The sequence below is a fragment of the Toxotes jaculatrix genome, chromosome 7, assembly GCF_017976425.1.
Source record: "Toxotes jaculatrix isolate fToxJac2 chromosome 7, fToxJac2.pri, whole genome shotgun sequence".
NCBI lineage: Eukaryota > Metazoa > Chordata > Actinopteri > Toxotidae > Toxotes > Toxotes jaculatrix.
In genome coordinates, this window is record NC_054400.1 from 1877984 (window position 1) to 1897076 (window position 19093).

Here is a 19093-nt window from a genome sequence, read left to right on the forward strand (position 1 = left end):
AAGTGACATGTTTATTGCCTACAGGAGGTGGGGAGAGTGTGAGGGCGTGGAGCAATGATACAGGTGCTGCTGAGCATGTTTGGTTTCAACTGAGGTGTAACTGCCCACAGGTACAGGTACAGCCGTAGCCTTTGTAGAAGTCCATCACTTCATTCATATAAATATCAGTTTATTGACACGTGTAAGAGGCTGGACAAAAATGTAAGAGTTATTCTGTTTGCCAAAGAGGTTGGTCTGAAATGTTTGGGCGAGCAAGGGAGGATCTTCTGAACGATTCCCACCCACAGATTTATAAGATAAACTTTATGCTGGTCTGCAGCCACTGAGGGTCAGGGTTAGGGTTAACTAACAAACTATAACTAACTGTTCTTAGGTAAAAACCAAAATCTCAGTTTTCTGGGAACTGAGAGAAAAACCTCGATTTTTAGTTGGAAAAAAATTCTCTTATTATATCTATTTTATTTGACTTTACTTTTACTGTTGTACTTGTTTTGTGTTAAGCACTTTAAAGTTTTGTTTAGATAAGTGCTAATAAAATATTTTTTTATTATAAAAAGTTTATACATTTATAGAGAAACATAAATAATCAAATCACATGTAAGCATAAAAGAGCTTGGAAGTCTTCATCTGACGGTGGTTCAGTCATTTTGGTTTTAAATAATGTGCATTTCAGTTTAACAACCTATTATTAAAAAGAAAATGCTTTTAGTGCTTTTCACAGATTTTAAGTGTTTTTATTTAAGTATTTATTCATTCATTTGTACTGATCCAGCTTTTTTGGATCAACTTATTTAACTGCAATGTGCAGCAGTAACTCAGCTTGCAAAGGAAAAGTAAAAGGGACTTCTACAAAAGCTAGATCTGTATTTTTTCCCCTCTTCTTTAGTCAGAGGAACACAAAAAAAGTCAGCGCTGCCACCCACGTTAAACAAACTTTCACTCGTCCTCGCAGGCGAACTGTAACTTGTGTCACTTCAATTTTGCAACTTTTTGACATTTAACTGTCAAATGCAATGCATACTTTGGATTACACAATACAAAACCTGCTGTGTCTGATGTTAGCAGCTCTTCACCACACAGACAAACGCTCACTGACTGATTCCTCTGATCTCTGCTGGAGGCTGGTAGGACTGAAAACCAGTGTGGTGAAAAGCTGCTGGTCTGGAAACAGAAACTTAACATTTGACTTATACATAACAGGTTCAAATGCAGTTCTTGAAAATCCTCTGGAGACATAATGTAGCACCATTGTTGGTGACTGCTGGTGGCTGAGGGTCCTCACTCAGTTACACTTCACTTACTACACATGAGTAAAACAAAACTGCTGAAAATTGCTGAAAGGCAGCAACTTTAAAATACTTTTTCTAGGAATGCTCCACGAATAAGCAGAAATAACAGCCAGGCTTAATCTTAATCCTCAGTCTTGCACAAACTGCAATTTTAAAGGAAAGACAGGAAAGTGAAAGTTTTCTAAACTGTCAAACCAACTGACAGGGTCTGAGTTTGTTGGGTTTTTTTTTGTAATAGTGTTTGGACACTGATGTTTCTTCCTTTCTCTTTTGTAGACCAGACCCTATTTGGGCCCCATTTAAGCAAATTAACCAGTGCATTAACCTGTGGTCAGTAAATTAACAAAGACACTATATCCCCTATGCACTTTGCATTTTAAAGGTCGTATCAACTCAGTTTAAATTGTCCATAATCTCAGTCTGATCAGATGTGTCTGAATCCCTTCCCCACTACATTATTTACAGGTTAATACACTGGGAGGAAAACATTCACACCGTATCCTTAAAGTTCATGTTTCTCAGTTTGGATGCATCGACCCGGCCTAGCTGGAGGCCATCAAACATGTTAGAGAGCAGACTAAAGACGACAAACTCTGTGTCCAAATTCTCAACACTTTGTTAGATAATCCTCATTTTCCCCAGTGAACATTGCTGGGTGTCCTGTGGGCCACCAAAGACTCATAACCTCATGTAGAGACCATTTCTGTAAACAGTGGAAGATAAAACAAACAAACCAGGGCCAGATATTGAACAACAGGATTTTTACATTCAGAAATCGCATGCGATGGCGGTTGTGATAATCCTGTGGAAAATACAGCTCGCTCTTTGCAGCGGAAATCAGCAAAATAAAAAGAAATTTACCAGGGAAACCACAAACAAGTGAGAGAGTGCATTTCAGATCTCTGGTAGAATTGACTGATTTGTCCTTAGCGTTATGGATAGAAAAAAAAGCTGTTTGATTAAAAAACGGAAACCAGTCTGAGGTGAGCAATGATTTCTCAGTTTCAATTCCTCATGATCACATCCCCAAAGGTTGGTTCAGGAAAGACTGGAGTGATGAAAGGATGGATGGATGGATGGGTGGATGGATAGATCGATGGATGGATGGATGGTGATGGCGCTGGGTTAATCTCTGAGCGTCTTGGTCTCATGGGCAGTGCTGCTGTTGGAGAAATTGTACAAACTAGGCACGTTGTTTGTAGAAAAAGTATGTGAGGTGAACTTTACAGAAACAAAATGAACAGGTCAAATGCTTACAGGTCATTATAGTTGGATGTTAATATGGAAAAGGTAAGAGAAGGGGCTGTGGTTATCGGCTGATGTGTGTGAGGACAGATGTGAAAGGGACCTGGAAAGCCATTGTTGGGGAAACTCAGAGGGGAGACATCAAATAAAAAGAGGAACTGAAATAATTTTGATTGAGCATCATCTCAGAGTGCGATGAAAAGCTTTGAGATGACGCTTAAATGTGCACTGATGAAATAAAAGCCATCAAGACAAACTGCTTTTAAACCTACAACATTTATCTTTTCTTGTCAAAAACTTGTAATACTGAATTGTACAAAGTACCAGCTGAAAGACTGCATGTTCTTTAGAGACAGAAAATGCCCGTAGTTCAAAAACAAAGTTGGACAGAGACTTTTTGTCTCTACAAGAGTATTAGAGACAGGTGGAGGTGGTATTCACATATGAGATCGTAGTGCACCGGGCAAAGAACAAAGTAAAACACCAAGTACATCTTTGACTTGTGAGAAAAATACGCCCCTTTATCTGGAGAATGGTACATTCCCCTCACAGATGCGAAAGACGCCCTGTCATCAAAGACAGATTAATTTATGTACAGCTGTTGTACAAAATCAGAAAACCCTGTGAGGTGAGTTCAGGAGTGAAGTATAGGCCTCTAAATGCTCACAAAGATCAACTCCTCCAAAACCGGAGGCGTTCTCGTTAGAGTCAAATCGTGCAACTGAAGCAAAGCGGATGCTGCTGGTCCTGATCTGAATGCAGTTTAAAGCTGAGGCTACAGGGTGCCGTGATGTGCTGACACCATTTGTCCCAAAGTTATTATGGCTTTTCTTTATCAAATACTGAACAGAGCAAACACTTTTACTAATTTAACTAATTCTATGTCAAAAGGTCGGGCTTTACTAGACACTACAGTGTGAAATGTGCCGGACATGTTAGACACTGTGACTGCATTTGCTCTGATAGAGTCCTCCTGCATAGATTGTGCCTTATTTTGTTTTTGTACCAGTAAAATGTGTCAGATTCGCAAATCTTTAAATCAGGTTGTTTCTAGACTGCGTTTTGTTTTAGGCTAAGCAGTTGTACTGACACCTGACAACTACACAGTAAGAAAAAGTCAAGATTAGAGACAAGTCCCAAAAACAAACATAATTTAGATTTTTCTAGTTTACTGCCTTGTTTATTTGTGACAGAATTTGAATTTTTAAGGCCCTCTAAATATTGAAGTGTAATTGTTGTATAGGTACAGGAACTAACGAACTGTATCGTATTGGCGCTTGTATCGATACCCAGTCCTGCCCCAGTGTTCGATCATCCGGTCGATCCCACAGATACTTGAGCCTCTGTAAGAAGCCTTACAACAAAACCTAACAGTGATGTTTTAAAACTCCAAAGTGTCTGGAGACCAAATTTATCTGAACGCTTCCTGCACCTTCTAGACTCTCAAAAATTTGTCAAATTTGACAAATTTGACAAATTTGAATTTCCCAAATTTTGGGGAAATGGAGCAAAAGTGCAGCAGCAGTTTTTATCAGAAATGCACAAAGACGGGGGACTTCTACTACAACAGCCACAACAACATATATGTATGTAAGTCCATACATTACCTGTGCTTATAGAGGATTTTCAGAACAATAGCTTCCTGTTTGGTTTTGCTCGTACAATGACTCTGAGAGTCTTTAGTTTGAGAGGTACTGCTTGATGCATAGCATAGCCCTGAGTTACAACTTACATAAAGGGCTATTAGTTCTAACCATCTGACACAAATATACAAAGTTTAGAGTCCACAGGAATCTGACATTAAGGGGCTCCAACAACCAATTTCATAACGAGCCTTTGGTAAATACATTCGGCTCTTGATCACAAATCATTACCAGATTCTCCTCGGTTATTTTTTTCTCTGCCACCAATAAATACATGTTGTCTGATTATCGGCAGAGCACACGTCACTCATTCTGAGGAGATTCTTTGGCCAGTCAGGTGACGGGAAACAGGACGATGCTCTTTTAAGACTGTAGATGTTCAAAAGCTAAAAGTGTAAAGCACAATCATGATTGTATCATAAATATATTGCATGTCTTAAAATATTTTTTTACATAGCAAGTCAAAGAGAATGGGGGGTAATTTAGGCCTTAATTGATTGTTTTGTTTTTTTGTGTTCGTGCTGCTGCAGAAAACTCACGAGCTGCATCTTTTAAACTGCAACGAGCATGAAACGATACCTCTGCAGGTCAAATACTTAGTAATGATCCGAGAGAAGGTACAAGACCCGTATCATAGAAGACAAAATTCATAGACGTGAATGCAGCAGCTCAGTAACATCCATGCAATACCGTGAGGCGGCTTTCAGTCAGGTGACTTCCTTATGTATGTGGTTTTCGATCAGGCAGCGTGATCCCAAACGGTGTGGAAGTGTGATCCAGAAAAAGTTTGACTCGACAGACAAGTACATGGGATCATCTATCGTTTTAGCCCCCTCAAACAGTGCACCATCAATATTATCAGTGCTGTAATATGAGCTTCACAACACCTGCAGCACCTGTGACATGAGATTTCATATTCTAGTTCCCATATGAAACACACCAATTTAGTGTTACAATGACATTACATTACTTTTAAAATGCCCAGTCGGTAGTTTTAACCTAAAAAATCTAGTGAATTAAGTATTTTGGTGTTTCGTGGCTGATCAAAATTTAAAATAATGTACTGGTGTAAAAAAAAAAAAAATTCTTTCACATCCTCGTACAACATTTCTAACTTAGATTCAGTTTGTAGTGTGGCTGCTTTTATTAAAATACCTGTCAAGTTAATTTGAGAGTGATGTCAGGTTCCAGTTCTACAGACTGAGTTTAACACAACATATCTGCCGATAATATTATGTTGTGTTTTCACTCTAAAAATATTATTTCACAGTTACGTGAAACGAGAAAAGAAACCCAAATGACATTCAGCTAATTAGCTGACATCTGCGTAGTAGACTTTTCCTAAAAAGGTTGAGAGTATTAGTTGAGGTTTGATGTTATAGGAGCTGAATCTACAAGCGGCCATGATCACATCTGGCAAAAACAAAAAAAAACTGACATTGGGGGTTACCATAGCAGCTTCATCCCGAGCCCCACATTTGGTATCAAGACTTTTCAGGGGGAGAAAGAAAAAATAAACATTTACAGTGTGTGCAAAAACACAAAAAGGAGCAACAAACGGGGCAAATACTTCACTCCTTTTGGGTTGGTATGTCTTAGGGTTGGAGGGGGTTGGATGGTGTCTGAGTTTTAACATGACTGGTAAACTGTACAGGGTCCTGTATAAAGCTGGAAGGGGAGGACAGGGGAGGTGAGGTAAGGTAAGAAGGGTGGGCGGGGCTCTCTCAGGCTGCACTACCTGTTGACCGGCAGGTGCAGCCCGTTGAGGGGGTTGAGCGGATGGGGCAGGGGAGGGTGCAGCTCCAGCTGGGCCAGCAGGGAGAAGTGGTCCGAGGGGATGTGGGGGTGGGGGCATCCGGTGATGTTGTTGTCGATGAGCCACTGGCTGTCCAGCGGTCCCAGCAGGCCCAGGACACTCATGTGGGTCTTGGAGAAGAAGATGTAGTCAATCACGCCCTGCAGACACAAAGACGTGTGTGTTATCAGTGTATACTTCAGCAGATTCTGATCAGATAGACCCAGACCCAGAAAGAGTCTGTCGCTTTATTTTCCAGTAAACCAGTGATTTGACGTTTTAACGCTTTGTTTTTGTGTGGAGTGTGTAGAGACTGAGTGGTAGTTTCCTCTCGTTTCCAGTTTCCAGTGTTGGTAAATAACAGATGATCTAATATTGGAATTGTCAGTCTGAGATGAATCATTACTTTTCAACTTAATGTTTATCATCTAATGTGGACAGTTTTGTTTTGGTTTTCATACCCGGTATGAAAACAGGTGGTAAAGTTTAAAGACGGCTCTGCCTTCGCTGCGTTCTTCAGTCAGACGTGGGAAAGGTTACGGTTTTTTCTTTGCATGAGGGAAAAAACTCGTCCTCCCGCTGACAACGTAAATTTGGTCGACTCTGAGTCACCTGCAGAGCATTGGACAGTGGATGTTTGCAGCTAATGAGCTGACTCATTTCCTTTTGCCTCTCACCATTATTCAGTCATCCAAGTAGTTAATTTGCTTGTACTAATGGGAACACCTACAACAACTTCTAAACTAAAATAAGATACTGTAATGAAAAAGGAACTTCTGCCCAAAACAGAGATTCTTTGATTGTTCCTCGAGTTTCAAAAGGAGCCAGAAAACATCTTGAGGATCCATTTGATGGAGATGAGCTCAGTGTTTCTGCAGGAGCGTCTGCAGGTTACAGGTTTGTGTAAGACTTTCGGGGAAGTCCATTGCCACTAATGTAAAAAAACAAGGAGCAGAGAGAAGATGAATCTGTGTGCGAACTGCCTGGATGACTCATTAGAAACCACAAACTGTAAGCGCAGATTCAAATACAGGCTGAAAGAGCTTAGATGAGTGGTGCTGTGTTATGGTGTGGAGCTCTGATACGTAAGAAATAACACCAATGTTGCACAGTTCAGGGTTTTCCACACCCACTGTGATTACCCACAGAAAAAATACTAATAATGATACAAAACAACCCACGTATATGAATCTGCCTTGTGGTTAATACTGTCCTACATCAGCTGAATTCGGGTTTTTGAAACTCTCACGGTTGAAACGTGTCGTTTAACACGATCAAAAGTGCGTAACTACTGTTTATTCCAGTCAAAAACTGTTTTGATGCGAAACTTTCATTTTTTCTTTAATTTCAGATTGTGTCTGAGAAATGTATGTGACGCTTGGTGTGATCGCAGCACCGGTGTTTTGCAGTGAATTTATATCCACATACAGTGTACCTAAGCCATTTTTGAATAAGTGAATATATATATTTTTTAAATTCCCAGCACTTACATGATCAGAACACAGAGTGTAACAGGCACAGCCAGTTACACTCTTCGAGACTTCGAGGCCATAAATCAGCATGAAAAACCATACCAGTGGTTTTACATGTTTTAGCTCAGTTTCTACAAAACACATTCTTTTTATTAGTTACTCATTTTGCAAACCACGCTGTTCTACAAGTCTGAATGTATTGTATTTCTGATTGTTATAGGCCTCCATTGGCTTCCATTCGTCTTTGTGAAAATCCATTAGTAGATTTTTGAAACATGCTTGAGTTGTAGAATTAAGTAGAGCAAGTTTCGTGTGTTTGCTACGTGATTTTCAGCTTTACAGAACGTGATAGGAACCAACAGCAGCCTGTGACAGAAGGAAAATAGATCCAAAAGTTTTTTTCTACATTGGAAAATTATCAGCAAATGATATATTTAGGATATTTGTGAGACGTCTGTGATACCTAGAGGGGGTTTTTTACCTTGAAGTCATATGTGTAGTTGGTGTAAGGCATCAGATTGCTGTCGTAGGCGCTCTTCAGCTGGAAGCTGTGTGTGATGCTTCCGTCTGAGTTGCCGTTCTTGCCGTTGCAGCTGAAGTTGGTCAAACATTCGTTGTAGCGTAGCTCCTTGAAGTCCTTGTGGTTCTCGGCCACTCCTCCGTTGCTTAGATATTCCACCACACCTGGATCATGCAGAGGTCAGAGGAAACTGAAATCAATGAGCATATCGAAGAGGCTAAACAGTATTTTAGTTTAGGAGAATCACACTGTGCAAACATCATTTGAGATGCCAACATGGAGACGAACCTGCCAACTAAGAGACTAAGACTCAAACGCTAACAGAGGCTCCTGAGTAACGAGACAGTCCTACCGGAGTCGGGAAGCGAGTTGAGGTCAGCACACAGGACAATGGGGATAGAGGACGGGTCGGAGGTCGGCGAGCCGGTCGCCACGGAGCCCGAGGCCCTCTCAGCGATGCTCTTCAGCTCCGACAGGAACATCATGGTTTGGATCAACTTAACATCCGAGTACTCGGGGTCCCAGTGCATGTGAGCGTTGGCCACCAGGATCAGCTGCCTCTCCTGTGGTGGCTTCATACCTGAAAACAGGAGGAAAAACTGGATTATGCCACAGACATGCAGACAGAGACGGACTGAAATAAGTGGAATTAAGTCACACTCTGCACAATGACAAAAGAGGTACAAAAAAATCCCCCAAAAAACTATTTAAGTTAGAGGAAAGAAATATCGGGAATTATAAAAATGTCAAATCCTGAAAGCAAACAAAAAATGTACAAAAGAGAAGAAGGCTTGTAAAAACTCCCAATCCCCCCAGTAAAACCTGAACGCGGCCTTATTGTGGTTACACAAAAGAACCGAGCTGTGATGCAACTTGAGGAACTCAGAAGTGCTGAGACAGTGCAATAAAAATAATTTAAAGAATGAGAGAGATTTACAGAACATGAATAAAAAAGTGAAAGTCACTGAGGAATTCATGGAGTAAAAGGAGTAAAGCTTGGCATGTCACTCACCGCAAAACCTACAGCAGTGGTTCTCAAACCTTTACTGGTCTGCCCCCGCCCCCCCTCCCCCGTTCAGAAGCCAAAAACAGAGTCTGTGTCCCCCCACGCAACGGTGATAGGGGGAAGCCGTGAAATAAAGTCAGCGCCAAAGCATCAGCCAACTCGTTTGTTCATTTTCCATACATGAGTCACATTCAACATATTCTCACTCTGTATATCCACATCCTGCCCCCTGCACCCCCGGGGGGTGGGGGGTGGGGGGCACTGTCCAGATTAAGAACCACTGGCTTAATGAACGAACTGATTATATTATCAAACCACAGCAGAACAGATTCATGACGCATCGGAGCAGGATCATCCTTCAAGTTATCCTAAAGCAAAGATAAAGATCCGGACACATTTTTGTCTGAAGACATTTGACTTGTGTTGATTTCTGATTCAGGTCACAGCTGACACCTTGTGGCAAAAAGACATTAGTGCAGATAAACTTTTCCTCTGCTACTTTTAATTATTGGAAGACGTCACTTTGAGCTGTGTGAGCTTGTGACAAGCCGTTTCAAACGTTTCTTACATGCTAAGACAACAAAACAATGATTGACAGATTAAATGCTAAATGAAAATAATGCCCCAGTGGATTATATTGTTATTAATGACACCGGTGGACTGGGAAAGAATCCATATGTTTCTGGGAAGCTGGAATACTTGGAGGCATCAAGTGCGTTGGTTTGGATCGCAGCACAGGAACACAGGAGACGGTGACATGACGTCCCCTGTTTTGTTCTGAAGACGTTTCACAGAGAGACTCTGTCTGTTCTTACCTCCGGAGAACATGTCCTTGTTAACCTCGAGCAGAACGGCCACCCCGATGTTGTCTTTGGTCATCACTCTGTTCAGCATGACCTCTGAGCCCTCAGAGTTGGCCATGGCCACCTGGTTGAATTCCACGGTGTGTTTCTGGACCAAAGTAAACCTGCAGGAACGCGCACAAAGAAGCATTAATATCTATGGAGGACTATGAAAACTTCCAGCCTACGCTCAGTTCAAACGGAAACTGAATGTCCCAACAATACAAAAACCTACAAATACATGAATGTGTTTGATGAAGTGTATGTTCTGTGAAGTATAAAAGAAGTAAAGCTCCGAAACTCACTTCTCGGTCTTGAAGAACACAGCGCAGCCGTCCACGTGTTTCCTCTCCTGTTCAGAAACCAGTTTGGCACGAGACTTTGGACAGAAGTAGCCGTCGTAGCCACGCTCCTTTAGTGTTTCCAGAAACAAGGTGTAGTACTGCTCTGTCTCCACCTCCTGCAGACACACAGGGCAAGAAAAATCATCTGAAGAGTCATGAAACAGATGTGTAAAGGTGCTAGTAAGCAGTTTTCTCAGTCTCCACTACACAAATATGTAGTTTTGCCCCAGTACACAGAGAACACAGTGTTCCTAAATGATAAAACAGAATGACCTGTAGTCAGTTAAGTGGGACAGCATATTAAAAAAAACCAGATGTGAAAAGCAGATGTGCAATGTCCAGGAAACCAGTGTTTTACTCACTATCAGTGTTGCAAATCACCCGACAGCGTATGCTTCATATAAACAACCGTAAAGAGGCAGAGCACGTTTAAAAGAATTAAAATGGTAAAAAGGTGAAAACCAGGTGTGTAAACTTATTAACATGGTGAATTTCTGAAGCGACACTAAGAGCAAATAAGGGACTTTCCAACCAGCGGAGAGTAATGAGAGCTGGAGCCTAAACCCAGGACAGCTGATCAGTAGTGTCTGCCTCTTTCTCTGTGCCAGTAGACAATGACTTGGTTGTGCTGAAGGTGAAGAGTTGGACACTCTGAATCAGTCTGAGCGCTCGACAGCAGCTGTGCAGCTCTACAGACAGTACAGTCTGATATTTACAGTACTGAAGAGGCCGAGCGGCTCAATAAATCAGCCTCGCTCGGCTGAAACGGACGTCGTTCTGCGTGAATCATCCGACCTCGCTCTGTCATTAGAAGTCAGAGGACGGGCAGATGGTGGGTAGGGACCTTCTTCTCATTAAAGCTCACACGTGAGCTAGAGCGAGACTGCGAACTGCTGCAGTCCCGGCAAATCACCGCCAGTTGAACTATGTGAACAGCTTTTAGATGGACCACCGTCCTTTACCTGCAGGCTGATGATGTCGGCGTCACAGTTGGTGATTTCCTCCATGATGCCCTTCTTCCTGTACTCCCAGTTGAGGGCCCAGGACGGACAGTAGCCGTACAGCTGTCGCGTGGCGTACTTGTCACACAGCACGTTGTAGCACATGACTGTGAACACGGCTGCAGGAGAGGATGGAAACATAAAAGACGCCTTAACCAAAGAACAGAATCTGGAAAGAGTGTAGAAAATACCAAATGATTCTGACTCGAATACTTACTACACTCAGTTTACTGAGAGGTTAAACTGTCAGTGCTGCAGATTATTACAGTTATAAATATATCTGACATTTTAGGCACTTTTTTGACATGAATCCTTCTAGACACACCTCCGTTCCTCATTTATAGTTTTCATTTTACACCTATATACCTCCAGTATGATCTGACAAAGGGAAGTTATGACTCTCCCAAAAGTTTATAAAAAAAAAAAAACACCTTTGTTTTATTCCAGTTTTCCATTTTTGATTTTGAGAACTGTGCTTTTCCTTTATCTTATCAGCCGTTTCTTTTTCTGGGCTCTTCCAGATGTTTTAAGCTCAGTTGGACTATTGGACTTCCACTATTAAAACACAGAAAAAGGCTGTTATCATATCCCAGGCTCTGGACCTGTGTGATCACCTGCTATGTTTCAGTGTTATATTCTTGTTATATTCTTACACATCACATCTTGAACGGTCACCTTGTCTTGTTTACAGTGTGCTTTATAAATAAAGAATGAGTTTGTGAACTCAGTACAACAACCGAGTGAAACCCTGCACCCTCGTACATCACTGCTCCATCAGGCCTGGAAGTGTCGTTTTTGTTTGACACAGGCTTTTTTCCGTCCTCTCGTTTGTTTCGGGACATAGTGACGGACAGCATTTAAAGCCGTGATGCTCCGGGCAGCTTCCCATTTTGGCAAGTGACAGGAAAAAAACCTCCAAACCAAAAATCCAGTCAGGTGATGTCAGTGGACTAAACACAGCACGCTCGTGTTTACCAGCCCGGCTGCTCAGTGATTTAGACTGAATTAAAAAGATCACAACAGCACTGCTGTGTTTAGACGTGCGGCTCCTGACCCCGTCTACTTGTGATCCTGCATGAGGAGTACTTATACTTTTGGTACTTTTGGTACATTTTGATGCCAGTTTTTTTTTTTTTTTACTAAAACTGTGATCCATGAGTCTGTACTTTTATATTTTTACTTACGTAAAAGATCTCAGTGCTGATTATAGCTGCTATTAAAAGATAATCAGAAATCATGTTTCACACAGACATACAATGAGACATATGTATAATGAATTATGTTTACTCCAACAGGAAGTTGAAGGTGTAACTCGCAGTAACTTCCTTACCTGTGGGGATCATTTGGTCTCGCTCTTTCAGAGTGATCCAAGGTCTTTGGGGGAGCTGCTCTGGGTGCACTGGAAACCGGGCAGAGCAGGGGGAAATAAGGATTAGTGCTCATTTGTCCCTGACGAACACAATGGTATACCTGCTATGATATACCTGCGGTGCTCAGGTTTACAATAAACTGCAACTTAAATATGCATGAGTTCCGATAAACAGTCGTGCAGTAAGGTGAAGCGGCCGAGCCATTTACCTGCTAGATTGTCGAGCATGTAGTTCAAAAGCTTTCTGGTTCCGTCCGGCTCCTGGTACAGATTGAGGATGTCTTGGGACAAAGGGTTTCCTGCAAAACAGACGTGTAAAAAGAAAAACTAAAGATGTACATGCAAAGCAGGAAATTCACATTTGTGTCTCAATTTACGAAATTTTCAGCCTTTAGGATAACATCCCTAAATAACCACTGTCCACTGGGTGCAGCCCGTGGACAGTGGTCATTTAAAACTGTCAGAATTTAATTTAGAATATTTTATTTAGGATATGACTGAGTTCTTGATCCAAAATAAAGGAAGTAATAACAGAGACTCACCTTTTAGCCCCAGGGTTTGTAACTGGAAAAGCCTCCCAAGTTCATAAGGCAGAACTCGCAAAAGATTGTTGTTTAAAAGCAATTCCCTGCAACAAATGGGACAGAGATGTCAGCGTTCTGTGTCGCACTCTCCTCTTTCTCTCGTAAACTTTCTTTAACAGTGTGTTAATTCCATGTCATTGATATATTTTTACTGCTGTCAAAACGTCTCCTAACATGTTCTGCTGTGTTGTCACTTCAGTTTAGTCGTCCGGTCAAAATGCGTCTGCGCTCGTCACCTTGCGTTTTTGTTTGTCAGTCAGTTCTGAGGTGAGATGAAAACTATTCCCACCCACACATTTTATAATCTCCCTCTTTCTTCTGAGTGTCTGACCTTTCAGTTTTAATCAGAATGCTTCTGATCACTTTTCCTCTGTGCTTTGGGATCGTTAGTCACATAGTTCTTTGAATGAATCATTTATTTTTCCAGACAAAACATACACTATTACATGAAATGAAAGCTTTGTACAAATGAAGCCATTAGCAAAATTCAATACTTTGTGTAAACTTCAAGCAAATGGACAAATGTTTGTTTGTTTGCTTCCATTTCAAATAAAGAATTATCCAAACACAGCAGACGTGTGAAGCAGAAACAGCGACCCTCACTAATGATTCGTTATTACACTCAGCCACACACACACACATGAGATCTGAAATTCAGATCTAATCTAAAGGTTTTAATGCTATAGTCGTATTTCCAGTTCAAACTGCATCTTTATCATAACAACCACCATCAATCGCACAACCGCTTACTTCAAGGAACACTTCATATTTGTACTGTGCAAATAATGTTAATGCAGTAATTACAGAACAGAGCTGTCCGATGTGATGCACATATTTAAAGGATAAGCTCATAGTTTTTCAGATTTGTCATAAAACTATGGTGCTGCTGATTCCTCCTGTTCATTCTGTCCTTTGCTAATGTGACGGGGGAAAAAGTCCAGAGTCCTCCCTCTGTGCAAAAAGTTTTGTCTGAACAAAGCTTGTCTGCAGTCTGATAACTTCATATATTCACTTTGCATAAATTGGTCAGAGCTGAATTTCACAATGTCACAGGAAATCTTTGGTCTTTATACCAACTCAGAAAAGTAGAAGAAAGTCAGAGTTTACTGCCTTCACTCTAATTTCCTGCACTGTTTACACAGAGGCACTTAATACCTAAAACCTATTAACGATCAGATCTCTCTTATGATAGTATTTGATGTTCAGGATTTATGCATTAGTGTGTTGAAGGGATGATAGTATGACAGCACCATCTGGTTAATACACCAACAGACAGTTTCTCAGTTGGATTTCCAGATATTTTACTGTTAAATGTGATGCAGTGTAAAATCCCAGCCTGTACACTGTGATTTTATCCATATCCTCCAGCCCTTTGCAGAGTGTTAGATCACTCTCTGAAGCATTGTGACAAAGCTTAATGGTAAGGTAATTTTTCTTTCTTCCTATTTTGAATATCCAGGATTTATCGTCTCTTAATGGAGACACAGTGAGGGGATGACTGGATTTCACTGCAGGCTGTTGCTGTGATGAAGCTCAGTGTTCCAGTGAATTCAGTCTGCTCGGGTTTTCACTGCACTGGGCATTCATGTCCCTCGTGTCCTTAAAAGTGTCTCTGGACTCTCCTGTGCAGGACCACACAGATTTTGCCCAGCAGGTGACCAACCTGAGAGAGACCATGTTGCCCAGTTCGGCGGGCAGGCTGCGGAGCTTATTGGACGACAGGTTCAGGTAGACCAGGTTGGGCAGCTTGGCAATGTCCGGCGGGATGCGGGTCAGGTTGTTGTCATTGATGTGCAGCGCTGTCAGGTGAGTGAGCGTCCACAACGAGCTGCTCAGACTCCTCACCCGCCCTGCGTCCAAACACAGGTACAAAGGATTAACTTTAAAACATATCAGTCGACCCAGGGAAGCAAACACACTGTGGCTCTTCATGTCAAAACTTCCATCAGGAAGAAATCTGTGTTTTTATCAGAGGTGAATGATACTGACTAATGATTTGATATCAGGAAGCATGTTGAGCACCTGGTTCTGAGCTAATTATTAACTTTAGCAGCCTGGGGAAGTTCACTGATTTATACTTTTCTCAGTTTCCAAGCTCTGTGACTTTGTCTGACGCTGTTGATTAAGATTTGAGGTTTTGGGGTCAAAAGAAGTTTATTTATGTGGTTTACAGATGTTCACAAGCTTAACCAGGAGTCATTTAACCAACAGTTTTTTAAACAACTTTTCAACTTATTGGACTATTTTATCTGGTCCTATTTTTCATTTTGTTCATCCACCTTTTTTTTTTTTAAATGTTCGACCACTGCAAAACATTTTTAGCAGTGATTTTCTGTTGGTGTTCACTCCTTCAGCTGTCTAGGTACAGATTTACACCTGAGCTTCAGCTGGGAGGAATTTTTGGAAGCAGACCCAGGGGGAGGTAGTTAGACTGACCAGATATCTCCAGCTCGGCCCAGTGAGACTTCTTCCCACTGGCCGCCTCCTCGGCTGACATGATGGTGTAACATCTGCGGGGATCTGGAGGATCATATTTTTCCTTTGGCATACCTGTTAATCTGAAAAACAAAGCAAAAACACACAGGTTTCAGTTTAAATCCAGAAACCCACTGAGGTGGCAGCTTATTTTTCCTGTGCTAAACAGAGCAACAGGTGACATGTGAATTCATTAAGATTAAAATAATTCAGATAAAAACAAAATTACATTTTGAGACTAAGCATTATTATATTTCTTATTATGCTGATTTTTTTCTTAAAATGGTCATAAATTGTCCATCAAAGTTTCCCAGAGCCAAAGGAAATAAATTTGTAAGTGCAACACCCAAACATGTTCAGTTTACTGTGACATAAACTTACTGTGGTACGTTTAGCAACAGGATCTAACACAGTGAAATACTCATAAAATCTTTAGTATTAAGGTGTGTGTTTGTTGCTCAGACTGTCTCCAGAAAAACAACCAACATTTCTTCTGACTGATCAGTACAAAGCAGAGAATCTAAATCTCGATGACGACCCCCCCCCCCCCCCCGGCAAAAACATTCTCCAGCCACGTGCAGATTATTTTCCCACCCATTTAGATATTTAAAAAACCTGAATAACCAAATAAATGATTGGCTGCGTTTTTAAGTGGCTGGAGTCAGCGACCTCAGCAGCCTCAGACAGCATTTACTGGCATGCAGCTGCTGGACGGAGGTGATTTCCCACCATAAGAACGGCACAAAGCCTCGACCAGATCTGAGCCAAGCCCCAAAACCACAGAGGAAGCACTTGGAGGACTGTTATGACAGGTTGGAATGAAAACTGGCATCTATATAAAGAGCTGAGACAGTGACGTAATACATCTAAATCCTTTGATTATCAGTGAGACGATGTTCAGCACCTAACGTAAGCAATGTGTTTTTGTCTTCCATGTGGAGAAATAATTTATTGATGAGGGCAAGAAAATAAACTTTTGATCTAAAAGCCACAGCAGCTGATTAAATACATTATGTCTCCACCTTTTATATTTAAATAACTGGATTACAGCAGAACAGGCACCTCCATTAAAACACCGGTCTCAAATCACAGTTACAATCAAAAATCAGCCCGTTCCAGTGTTAAATGTGTCCGGAGTGATCTCACAACTACAACTGATTCAAGCAAAATAAGCTTCAAAATCTCTTTTAAATTGCTGCTTTCTCGATGTGTCTCCTGCAGTAAATTGCAGTGATGACAAAGGGAGAACATCTCTGTAACCGCTGGGAAAAAAAAGTGTGATTTAACAACCGTTTGCCAGATGTGTGATGTACTCTCACTAAAATTGTGATGTTGATTTAAACTTTTATCTCCCAGATGAAACAAAAGCAAAAATATTTTAAAGAGCTTCGACCTGTAAAGCACAGGTGTTGGACTTTGAAGAGCAACTAAAGCTCGTCCATTTTGGCCTTCAACAGAACTTGAATCACTTTGATTTCGGCCAAGACTTAAACTAAACTGGAGCTGGTCTCGATTCTGATTTGGACTCCACAGAAGCGATCTTGTCTACAGTTAGAAAAGGACACGTCTTGTCTCTGGGAAAACCTTTTTTATGCAACCTCTAAGAGACATAGTACATTTATGACATTATAATGCAACATACTTTACTGTTATTAACACTCCTTGTGTCACAAAAGTAACCAGAATGTAGTAGGTACACATAGCAAATGTATTCAAACATAAAAATATGCTACATGAACGGTATCTTTCATGATAAAAAAACAAAATAAATCACTTCAGAATCTAAGTTATGGCTGTAACTAACTTTTATTTTTGTTATTTCTTAAACTGTCAATTATTTTCTCAATTAATTGTTCGGTCTAAGATTTTCAGTCTGATCCAATGTCTGATTAATGCAATAACTCAAAAGTCTTTATTTTTACATTACAGTGTCAGTGACAGCGTGGACAGGTTATTCAAACTCCCTAAACACAGGTCACCAAAACATGCATGTGCCAAGGACACGTACAATAAACATGTAATATTGCACAACTTGGTTACTATCCACTGATTTCTGTGCATATGAACGGAAGAAATGTGCAAAAGGGAAAACAACTGCTGCACGAAGTCATGCATTCGTCCGCCTTTTACTTGAAATAGAGTATTTCTTTTTACTGGTTACCTTTATTTGAGTAAAGGACCGCTGGAGGTTGGCTGGGGGTGAATAAGTTTAGAGAAGACTTACATAACCTGTTTACACTCTACTGGGTCACAAGTAAGCGGCAACAGCGGCTGCAGGCAGATAGACGGCCTGCTGACATCGGTTCATATCACAACCAGACGGAGACAGGCACGAAACTGAAGTTGCAACGGCGACTTTCATCACATGACTGAGATGATATCAACATCTTAGACTCTGGGGGCTGTGACAGATCACCCAAATATTATGGTAAACCCTGAATCTGTTGCTTTGGAAACATGGGAGTTTTTTTTTTTCTTTTGCAAAGCGGGAGTTTTTTTTTTTTTTTCGGTAAATGGGAAAAAAATGTGGCGATGGCAACTGCACCGACAGCTGAGAGGCGAGTATCCAAACATAGCTGTAATGTCAAAAGTGACAAGCACGTACATACACGGCTGGGCCCCGTTCAGGAGAAGTTCGGCCCACCGCTCACCAGCTGTCACACCTGACAACGAGGTAAACACGCCCTCTGGACACGACTGTCTCCAGATATTCTAATATTAGGCATATTAAAATAGCGCCGAGGCAAAGTACAAACGGGTTAACCGTTCAAAGAGCTCGAAGCACGGCGCTGGATTTGTTTGGCTAGCGGCTGCAGAGCGCACGCCGCCCGGACTCACCGAGGCTGACTGCGGGGGAGACGAGTTGGTACAAATGGAAGCGGATTTAAGTGTGAAATTTAACCCGAGACAGTCTGGGTAAAGTATCCGCAATGAAAGAACAAAGTCAAAATTCACATTACCTTCATTCGGGGGCGGTAGAAGACGATTTATTGAGGGAATCGGTAGAGACATGCAGACGCGGCTGTTGAACCCGTTCAGACCCTGAACGTCTCGGAAACAGAGGGTAGAACAACAAACGACGCTTCCGCTCGTACCCGCACTCACCCAGTGTCTGCGGTCCGCGCGCAGCATGTACCCCCTATTTATCACCTTTCCCTTAATATTAATCATAAAAATAAAACCCAAGATACCGCTAGAAAGGCGTAGTTACAGCCTTCATTTTGGTATAATCTTAATGTGAGCACTGTATTTTCGATATTACTTCAAACTAGTCCTACGAAACTCCATTCAAATCTTTTTGAATGATTGATTTTATATAAACAGATACACAGTCTGCAGCTTGTACCATGTTTCATATTTTTTAGAATATATGAAAGTGAGTGGAAAATTTGGCATATAGTTGATCCTCAAAGAAAAAAACACCTTCAATTCGTTTTTTAAATCAACTCTGAAAATGTCTAAATGTCCTACCAGTCAAAACTTTAAGTCAATAATAAAGACAAAACGA

General features: G+C 41.2%; 1 protein-coding gene across 2 annotated transcripts; it reads right to left on the reverse strand.

The window, feature by feature from the left end:
* Positions 1-19073, reverse strand: cnot6l (CCR4-NOT transcription complex, subunit 6-like). Of its 2 annotated transcripts, XM_041041428.1 has the most exons (13): positions 18546-19073; positions 15547-15668; positions 14774-14960; positions 13069-13154; positions 12736-12825; positions 12488-12556; positions 11119-11276; positions 10118-10272; positions 9786-9937; positions 8317-8544; positions 7926-8128; positions 5916-6133; positions 1-2451 (listed from the first exon to the last, which is right to left on the reverse strand). In XM_041041428.1, exons 2-13 carry the CDS (start codon positions 15656-15658, stop codon positions 2415-2417), a joined length of 1695 nt encoding a protein of 564 aa, XP_040897362.1. In that variant the 5' UTR covers positions 15659-15668; positions 18546-19073; the 3' UTR covers positions 1-2414. The 2 variants fall into 2 exon arrangements, with proteins under 2 accessions (XP_040897362.1, XP_040897361.1); XM_041041427.1 differs by lacking the exons at positions 1-2451; positions 18546-19073 and having other exon boundaries at positions 2792-6133.
* Positions 19074-19093: the final 20 nt, after the last annotated feature.